This window comes from Elaeis guineensis, chromosome 2, assembly GCF_000442705.2.
Source record: "Elaeis guineensis isolate ETL-2024a chromosome 2, EG11, whole genome shotgun sequence".
NCBI classification, from domain to species: domain Eukaryota; kingdom Viridiplantae; phylum Streptophyta; class Magnoliopsida; order Arecales; family Arecaceae; genus Elaeis; species Elaeis guineensis.
This window is the reverse complement of record NC_025994.2, coordinates 93,300,851-93,310,715: the sequence shown is the minus strand read 5'-3', so window position 1 is coordinate 93,310,715 and position 9,865 is coordinate 93,300,851. Positions and strand designations below refer to the sequence as shown.

The window sequence follows — 9,865 nt, the reverse complement described above, 5'->3', positions numbered from 1 at the left end:
CCGATTAGATTACGTAATTATCACTTTTCAATATGCATTTAATATCTGAAGTTCCACTTATTCGTTTGAAATTTTGAATGGCGAAAATGCCGCTTCTTTTTTGAAAAAATTATGACATCCTATATCAATATTATAACATTCTGCATTGAAAATTATAACTTTCTATACATATCATAATTTTTTCAAAAAATATCATAAAGAAAAAAATTTTTCAATGATGCAAATATTTCTACCAAAATTATGATATCTTATAGAAAAATTATGACATTTTGTATAGAAAATCATAATTTCAATGCAGGATGTCATAATACCTGCATATGATATCATAATTTTTTTTTTTGAAGAGAACATTTTCGTCATTCAAAATTTCAAATGAAAAAATAAAATTATGAATATTAAATGCACATTAAAAAGCGATAGTTATGTGGTTAAACCAAATGAGACGGTGTGCTCTACATCGGATTTTCTATACCACAGGTGGTGTACAAAGAATTTCTCATCGTTATAGTTCTCTAATCATCTCAATTCATGCAGTGCCTTCTCCGCGTTCAGCTGGTGTTGGGCTTCCAGAATCAGAATCCATCAACCAGCAGCACCTTGAACTTTCCAAACAATCCCAATAGAACCAGACACCCCTGGCACTTCCTAATATTAGTTCTATGTCACCTTGCCTTTTCTTCTACCTCAATGAAACTAGACCCTCTGCTCTTCTTCACACTATGCACATCCATCAACTTCCTTACTCGTTCCACATCGTTCCACCTATCCCCCAATGCATACAAATCAGAGATTAGCGTGTAGACTCCGCCATCTTCATCAGGGATCGTCATGCTCAAAACCTTCTCGATCCCTTTCTCTGCGATCTCAAAGTTCTTATACTCCTTGCAAGCTGCCAGAAAACAAGTCCCCACGATGATATTTGGTTCCATTCTCATACTCTCGATAATAGCGTAAGCATCCTCCAACCTCCCGGCCTTGGCGAAAAGATCGACCATGCAACCATAATGGTGAATTTGTGGCTTGTAGCCAAATTCTTGGACCATGCTCCAGAAATACCTCTGTCCCTCCTCGATCAGTCTTGCATGGCAGCAGGCACTGAGGACCCCAGTGAATGTTATCTCGTTGGGCCTCACGCCCACCTCCCTCATTCTGTCTAAGAAGGCAACCGCCTCCTTGCCGTGCCCGTGCATGGCCAACCCGCAAATCATAGCCGTCCAGTGCATAACGTTCCTCTCCCGCATTCTCTCGAATACACGGAACGCGCTAATCAAGCAACCGGACCTGGCGTACATGTCGATAAGCGACGTCCCCAGCTGGACGTTGATCTCGATTCCATTCTTCACGGCATAGGCATGGATGGATTTTCCCAGCAACCGGAGCGAGCCCGTGGAGCCGCACCCGGAGAGCAGCGTCACGAGCATCAGCGAATCGGGCTTCAGGTGGCCAGTCTTCATCATCTCCTGGAAGAGCTCGAGCCCCTGGGTCCGGTGCCCGGCGTCCATGTAGCCGCCTATAATGGCCGACCAGGAGACAATATCTTTCTCCTTCATGCTGTTAAAGAGAGAGCGGGCTTTGCTGAGGCGGCCGTGCCTCGAGTAGCAGGTAAGCATGGTGTTGGCGGTGACGATGTTCCAGTTGGGGATTTCGTCGAACAGGAGGCGGGCGATGGAGAAGGAGGATAATGCATAGTTGTGAACGAGGGCGGAGGCGACATGGACGTCGGTGAAAAGGCTCGATTTTAGGAAGTAGGCGTGGAGGTGGGGGACGAGGAGGGGGACGGAGGAGGAGGCCTTGAGGGTGGAGACGGCGACGTGGGTCTTGAAGGGGTCGAAGCCGGGACGGCGGCGTTGGAACCTGAGCTTAAAAAGCCGCAGGGCTTCGTCGGGGCAAGAGGGCTTCCGGATGGCGGAGGCGGAGGCGGAGGCGGAGAAGTGCGAGAGGGGGGCGTGGGCTAAACGGAGGAGCTCCTGGCTTTGGGGCGCTGCCATCGGATATCATTGACGTGGCCAGACTGCAGGCTACACCATTGTTGCTGAGCGTGAGTGGGTCTGGGGTCCAACAAAACCCACTCGCGAGCTTACCGGTCCTGATCGGCAGCCACAAAATAGCCATCTAATTTGATGGTATAACTTGAAAAATCAAAAAATTACACATCACTCGATTTGACTTGTCGGTCTTTCTTGATACTTAAGGACAAAATCTGGAGCTTGCGTTACATATAGACTTATCTAGCTAGCCTTGGGTTAGGCTAGAAAAATAGATTGTTAGATTGAGCCACGTATAATGAGCTGCATTGTGCAATTTGATTGAAGATACATTTCAAGTTTTTCAAAGGTGAGAAGAAATTGGAATACAAGACTTTCTATTTCTTATACTTTCAATGTTCTTTGTTGCTAAACATAATAGGCTAATTATAACTTCTAACTGTCAATAAACTCTATCCTGCAATTCATACATTTTGTTGGGGGTCTAATCTTATGCTACTTTGAGAGGAGGAAAAATTTTCGATCTTTGTTTTTCTTGAAAAAAACTTTATGGTTATGTTTTTATGGGTTTTTAATCTTTTCAAGTGAGGCTAGAATATATTGCTTTCACTTGTAAAATTTGTAAGACTTATATAAAGGATCTAGACTTATTCTTAGAGGAAGCTAAGTTGTGACCTGCGAGAGGAGGTATCTTATTAGGGAGAATATGATTATTCATGCATGAAAAAGGAGGAAAAACAAGACTATTGATGATCTAAAATCATATCTAACAATATTCCAAACATAATCATTGTTGTTTTTTTTTTTTCTTTAGCCAAATCTTCATAAATTATTTGATTAGGATTTATTCAATTATTCATGAATCTTATGATTTGTTCGATTCTTGTATTTCGATGGAAAATTCATTAAATTATTATATATTGATGACTATACATTCATATACTAGTCTGATATATTGGAGTCGATAATAATAAATAATAGGAAAGAAAAAAAATCAGAACTTTGTGGAGTTGCATGATTATCTAAACAGTTGGGGTAAAAATGAATAAATGGCTAGATTGTTGGAAAATTTAGAGTTTTACTACCTATCTAGTTATTAGTGTAGGAAAAAAATTGAGCTAGATTGTTTCTTGCAATTTAGGATAAGGCTTCTTAGCTATATAAGTCCCCCTGAAACCATAAAAAATAGGTTTAGATGTTAGGGCAGAACTAGATCATCGTGGATGAACAATCTAATTTATACATTTTAAGAATCAAAATGACATAGTCTCTCAAGCATTCAAAATATATATTTTCCTAGGAAATGTTATAAATATGTCAAGGAGATTCGACTTTAATATAAAACAATAGTTACATCTACCAGGTTATAATATTTCATTAACATGAAGAATCTTTGTTGAACCAAAAGAAGTAGAAAAATACCCACCACAGTCAAAGGAATTTTGTAGTGGCGTCTGGGGACTTGCCTCCATGTATTTCTAAGTAATAGAGAATATCAAATGTCTCGAGTATTGCTTCGTGAAGCCAAATGCCTATAACTTAAACTCACCTTCCAAAAATGCACTTCCTTAAATTTACTTCCAAAACCTTCAAACCAGTGTGCAACCAAACTAGGCCTTAGCTAGGAAATGGCTGACTCAGGTTATACTTCAAAAAAGAATTGCATCCACATCTAACTTTAATATTTAATTCTTCAAATTTTCACCTTCTTCCCGTTTATAAATTGTCCATGTTTAGCAAGTAGACTAAATAGAACTGCAGCTATGACCTGTTTATGGGAAGAATACGGTATTAGCTTCTGAACTACTTCAGACAGTTCATTGCAAAATTGTGATTATTTTCATTACGAAATACTCTGATTATGTTCATTTAGAGAAACTGGAAATTAAGCTCTTTTGGTTCAAGAGAAAGGAAATAATGTACCTTATGAAAGAGAAAAAATGAATAATCTCGGAATTCTATTAAAAAGTTTCTCTTCATAAAATTGGGTTGCTTAGCCTCCCCTTCAATCAAAAAGAGACCAAAAAAAAAATGCCACAAGATATTTTAGAAATCTCGCATGCGAAGCTTTTCTAATATAAATCACACGCAAGCACATCGTTTTAGAAAATAGACCTTTGGGGAAAAACAAAATCAATTTCCACGAAGTTCATTAGAAATATACTACAAGTAGTTTGTAACCAAAGCCATAAACTAAGCACACAAATCATGTTGTTTCATAATTTGCTTAGAAGTAATTTATCCATCTTAGCTGGCACCCTCTATGCGACAAGACCCGGAGGGTTCCACTTTTACACCATGAAAACGTGCAAAATGTGTCGTTTGCTTGAAGAATTTTGGAACGATCTGCAGGCGCAGAAGGAGGCGGATAACACGAACCAAAAATGAAAATGACCAGTTCAGCTTTCCTTAATTCCAACGCACGGGATGGAAGAATTTGTGAGAATGCAGAATTGAAGTCCATGAAAAACATTACTTGCGAGTATTTATATTCTTTTTTTTGATGTAACATAGAGGAAGTGAGAAGCCTCCCCCATTTTATTGATCAAAAGAATGTACAAAAAGTTACAGATATGGAGAAGTCAGCAAAACATAAACATTTAATCTTAAGGTGCATATCGAAGGGTGCCGTTAGGACAGTTAAGGACAGTCAAGCACCATGGTGGATAACCAAAGAAGACAGGCTACATCAATTCTTTGCAGAACAGAGATTCTCCCAAAGGGGGAAAGAGTTTAGGATCTTTTGAAGAGCGGTGAATATAGAGTTCTTCTAGTTGAGAAAGACGCTACCATTTCTTTCTTGCCAAATATACCAAAAGGATGCCTCAATAGCTGATCCCATGCCCTCCTAAATGATTGATGAACTCTCTTGCTCCTCCAAAAAGACCAAAGCGAGAAAAAGTTGGCTTACCAACCTCTAATATTCAAGCATATCTTGAAGGTAGAAAGAACACTCCGCACAAAAGGACACGTAAGAAGTAAGGGAGTATTTAGTTGAAAAAAGTGGGGGTCTGGAATCAGAATCGGAATGGGTGACTCCCATTCTAACCATTTGGTTGAAAGGAGTCTTATTTCAATTCCGATTCCAATTCCAGGGTGGAATGGGAATGGCTCAATTTATATAGAACTCAATCCCTACTTTCCTCTATGGATTCAAATTTTCATTCCAATTTCGATTCCGATTCCGATTCCGAATCCAATCAAGAACCAAATGCTTCGGAGGATTTGACCACTCTGATTTCGATTCCAAACCGTTTCGATTTTCATTACCATTCTGATCTTGATTGCAAACCAAAAACTCCCTAAGTGTTATACCATCTTAGAACTAGAACCAAAAAAGGGGCATTTGGAATCTAACCAAATGCAAACTTTTACATCTTCTAAGACCTCAGATTTCCAAATGATTAAAAGAACAAAGCTGAGCACTGCTATTAATGAAACTGCAGAAAGAGCTAATAGAGAAAGCACTATTTCTTGTGAGGGAGCATTTGGTTTGTAATTGAAATCAGAATAAGAATGAGAATCGGAATGGCTTGGAATCAAAATCGGAATGGCCAAATCTCCCGAAGCATTTGGTTCGTGATTGGAATCGGAATCGAAATTAAAATGAAAAATTGAATCCATATAAAGGAGAGTAGGGATTGAGTTCTATATAGATTGACCCATTCTCATTCCACTCCGGAATCAGAATCGGAATGAGACTCCTCCCAACCAAATGGTTGGATTGAGAGTCATCCATTCTAATTTCGATTCTAGACCTCCACTCCCTCCAACCAAACACCCTCTGAGTTTCCATACCAAGGTGTCTTTATGTCTTTTGGTCAAATAGGAGAGAGAAGATCCCTCAATAGCTCATATTGGGCATTTTGAAGCTTAGGGGGCTCTGCAGTCTAATTGTCCAACAATGGGTTCTTCCACTCTAGAGGCCATAGAAACATTCTCTTTGGAAGCTCTAAGTAAAGATCACTAAAGAGAAAAGCAAGCGGTAGTGGCCCATGTTGACGACATAACGGCTATTTTCCCCCATGTTGTTGTCATCCTCTAGTCCAAAAAACACCATTCCTCGATCGCCATCACATCAAAACTTATAGTTGGGAAAAAGGGGAGCATGGGTTCTCTGCTATGCACTGCATCATGCGGTGCATAGCGCACCGTCCATCACATGATGGACGGCCACATGTGAATGCACGCTCGTGACGTGTGGCTGCGCGCAGCCATCCATCGCGTGATACATAGAGTGCGCTATGCACCGCACGGTGCGGTGCACAGCAGAGGATCCACACGGGAAAAAGGGACATGTGAAAGCCAAGCACAAAATCATTCTCGAATTGGGCATAAACTGCAGGTGAATTTTACAAGATCAAAGTCTAGAACTTGAAAGCGACTCCACAGATGAAAGCCATGAAGATGATCAATGTCACAAAACTAACAACCTCTTTAGAAGTGAGTGAAGTCCCAAACTCCAGGATGCCAGCCATAATTTTCTTTTACGATCTGATTGATAAGGGTCCTTGCTCCACTGTTGGGCAGACGATTGTTTCTAGAGAGAGAAAGTCTATGACCTTCGAGTTCTTGTCCCTCTCTTCCCCACCATCTCGTCTAAGCCTCATGGGAGAAAAATGGATCCATTTCGTCCTCACGTGGCCGCCAAAGGAGACAACAGTTCTGGCTCCCTCCAGTCACCAGCACTTGGACAACGAGTGAAAAGAGTCCTCATGTGGATATTCTGTACTCACAAAAGCAAACGCCATCCCGCTAGGTTCGAAGTCCTGCACCAAATTTTCATTTTCGTCTGCATACACGACTGATCGAAATCCTACCAGCTCAGCCTGCCCAGCTATGCAGCAGACAGAAGAGATCTCTTTTCAGTCAAGGACCCTTCTCCTGCCACTCACTTGATACCTGGGTAAGCAATTGATTTTCCCTAAAGACTGAACACCTCAACGGGAGAAGCAACAACTGCTGACATGTATAGGCTCATGCAATAGAAGGCAATGTGCATGCAAACCAAAACAATCAATCATTATGGAGGATTCAATGATCAGGTGTAACGGATGTCAAGCTAGCAGTGGAAATCAAGTATCTGTATCTCTACAAGTGTAGATATCATGGAATTGATGTCATTAATGTACAATTAGATGTAACCAGTGATCAAGCATGCTAATATTGATCAAAGTCGAAGAATGCCAAAGATAGATAGATTTTAGTGATTGAGTGCCATTAGTTCCTAAGTTCCGAGTGGTTGGATAACATGATTCTAATAATCATTCATAAAGATTTCAAACAAGGTTCATGATCTCAATAATAGATTCCGTATTGATACCATTCTATTACAACATTAATATGCAATATGGCACAATAAGATTTAAAATATGGAGTATTGATATGATATGGCGTAGTATATTAATTCGGTAGCAATGCAGTACACTACCAACTAGTACAACAAATCTTTGTTTCAAAGATCAATGTGATAACATGTGGCATTTGGAGTCCATGATTTTTCAAATAGTACAACATAATTGGTGTTCTTGTCAAGATCGCAGCAATCACAGTGGGTAGAGATTTGGATATATAATTGGTGCCACTGATACTGGAATCATGGTGATCAATTATGAGAATCACAAAAATCACAGTGATCAAACATTATTGAAGTCAACATTAAGGAGATGAAAGATTGCTACTGTGATAATGCAGCAACCAAACATCATTAAGGTGGTTATCACTGCTTGGCGCCATGGGTATGGTGATTGTGACAACCAAACAAGGTTGATGGGGAAAGTGTGATGATATAATGTTATGGGTTTATCGAAATTCACCAATCTGACTTTGCCAATTTGAGCATCATCATTATAGAATTTTCAAAATTGGAAGATCAAATAATCTTTTTGGAAATGTGGTGATCCTGGTGTCATGGCAAGAGATAGGGAGAGTGGGTTCTTTGCAGCATCCGCAATACACCACAGTATAATGTACATTGTATAGCCCCGTACCTATTTATGGCCATTCATCATGCAATGGATGGTGCGTACGGTGCAACACACGCTAAGGGGATAGATCATTTTTCCTTTGTTAAGGAAACCAAACATGTATATACCAATCCAATGTACTTATTTCTTATCCCAAAAAAAAAAAAAATCCAATGTACTTTTTTTTTCGCTTTTTTTTTGTAGGGTTTTGTAGGGGGGGATATTTTACATGTTTGTCTGTTTAGAATAGCATCTTTTTAAATTCTAGCCTACATGTTGATTGTGGAATTCAAAATTTTATTATATTTTACCATGAGTCACTATAAAAAAAGAGCTTTTTTGTGATGAAATTATTTACGACGAAAATATTTTCATTGTCACTAACAATATTTATGACAATAAAAATAATCATTGCAAATAATTAACTATTTACGATGAAAATAATTTTCATCAGAAATAGTCAGGTATCAATAACGAAAAAATTTTTCCGTCATAAAAATATTTATTATTTATGACGAATATTTTTATCATAAATAATGTATCATTTATTTTAATTTTAAATTTTTAAATATTAATGATGTAATTATTTTCATCATAAATAATTTAAGTACTTACGATGAAAAAAAAATTTCATCGCTAATAAATTTATTTCCAACCCAAATATTATCATCATAAATATTTAGAAAAAATAAAAAAAAATTAAAAATTACAGATGATTTATGATAAATTTTTTTTATCATAAATATTGAATATTTATGATGAAAAAATTTATTGTAAATACTTGATTATTTATGATAAAAATATTTTTATCATCGATATTTAAAAAATTAAAATTTTAAAAAATCAAAAATTACCCATTATTTATGATGAAAATTTTCTATCATAAATAATCAAGTATTTACAATGAAAAATAATTTTGCATCATAAATACTTAATTATTTATGATAAAAATATTTTTGTCATCAATATTTAAAAAATCAAAAATTAAAAAAAAAATCAAAAGTTGCTTATTATTTGTAATGAAAATTTTTATCATAAATAATTAAATATTTATGATGAAAAAAATTTGCATCGTAAATTCATTATTTACGATGAAAGCATTTTCATCATTAATATTTAAAAATCAAAAATTTAAAAAAAATTATAAAATTTAAATGTTTGATTTTATGTAAGGCAACTACATCTATTTTTTGTAGGAGCTATATATATCTTTTATCATTTTATATGGTAAAGAAGTAAATATGAGTTATGATCCAGGTTAAACTTTTTGTATAAAAAAATTATATGAAAATGGATGATATTCACAGAGTAGAATAAATAGATCCTTTTGAATGAAATGAGCTATACGTTTATTTACCACATAAAATTCATCTGTTTATCACTGTCACTATTACTAGCGACATCAATGAATCTTTCTGATAGAATATCTGCCTTAAGCTGCATGAAAGAAACCTCTTTTCATGCAAAAATAATATAGTTAAGAGCACATTCTAGTATGACTTTCATGATCTTGAAAGATATCATGCTTTCCATATTGATCAACACTCAAATGTATCTCTGTAAGAGTTTAATCATGAGAAGATAAACAATATGAGCACTCATCTTTCTAGCAATACAAAGCATGAATATGAGCTTGTGCTTTATAACACAACTTGCACTATCCATAGGTCTGCTTTGATTCTGATTAATTGCTAGATCTTTTATGCCCATACAATTTCTCTAAAATTTCTCAAGCTTGATCCTCACATGCATGGAATATACGAGCTTCTGGATCTCTAACTTTCTGTCTTTACCCTATCTTTCAAATTTTAATCTTGATAGATTTTTCTTGCGATCTCAGAATCATCATGATATTCTCGTACTCTGACTTTTGAAATGAAGACTCTCAGAAGAAGATGAGCTCTTTGAAAATCA

General features: G+C 37.0%; 1 protein-coding gene across 1 annotated transcript; it reads right to left on the bottom strand.

The window, feature by feature from the left end:
* Nucleotides 1-386: 386 nt before the first annotated feature.
* On the bottom strand, nucleotides 387-2,087 carry LOC140855716 (pentatricopeptide repeat-containing protein At5g56310-like). The gene has a single exon (XM_073252206.1). It carries the CDS (start codon nucleotides 1,986-1,988, stop codon nucleotides 663-665), a length of 1,326 nt encoding a protein of 441 aa, XP_073108307.1. The 5' UTR covers nucleotides 1,989-2,087; the 3' UTR covers nucleotides 387-662.
* Between the last annotated feature and the right edge of the window lie 7,778 nt (nucleotides 2,088-9,865).

Coding starts and splice junctions, on each gene's coding strand:
- LOC140855716 (XM_073252206.1), bottom strand. CDS start 1,988: ATGGCAGCGCCCCAAAGCCAGGAGCTCCTCCGTTTAGCCCACGCCCCC.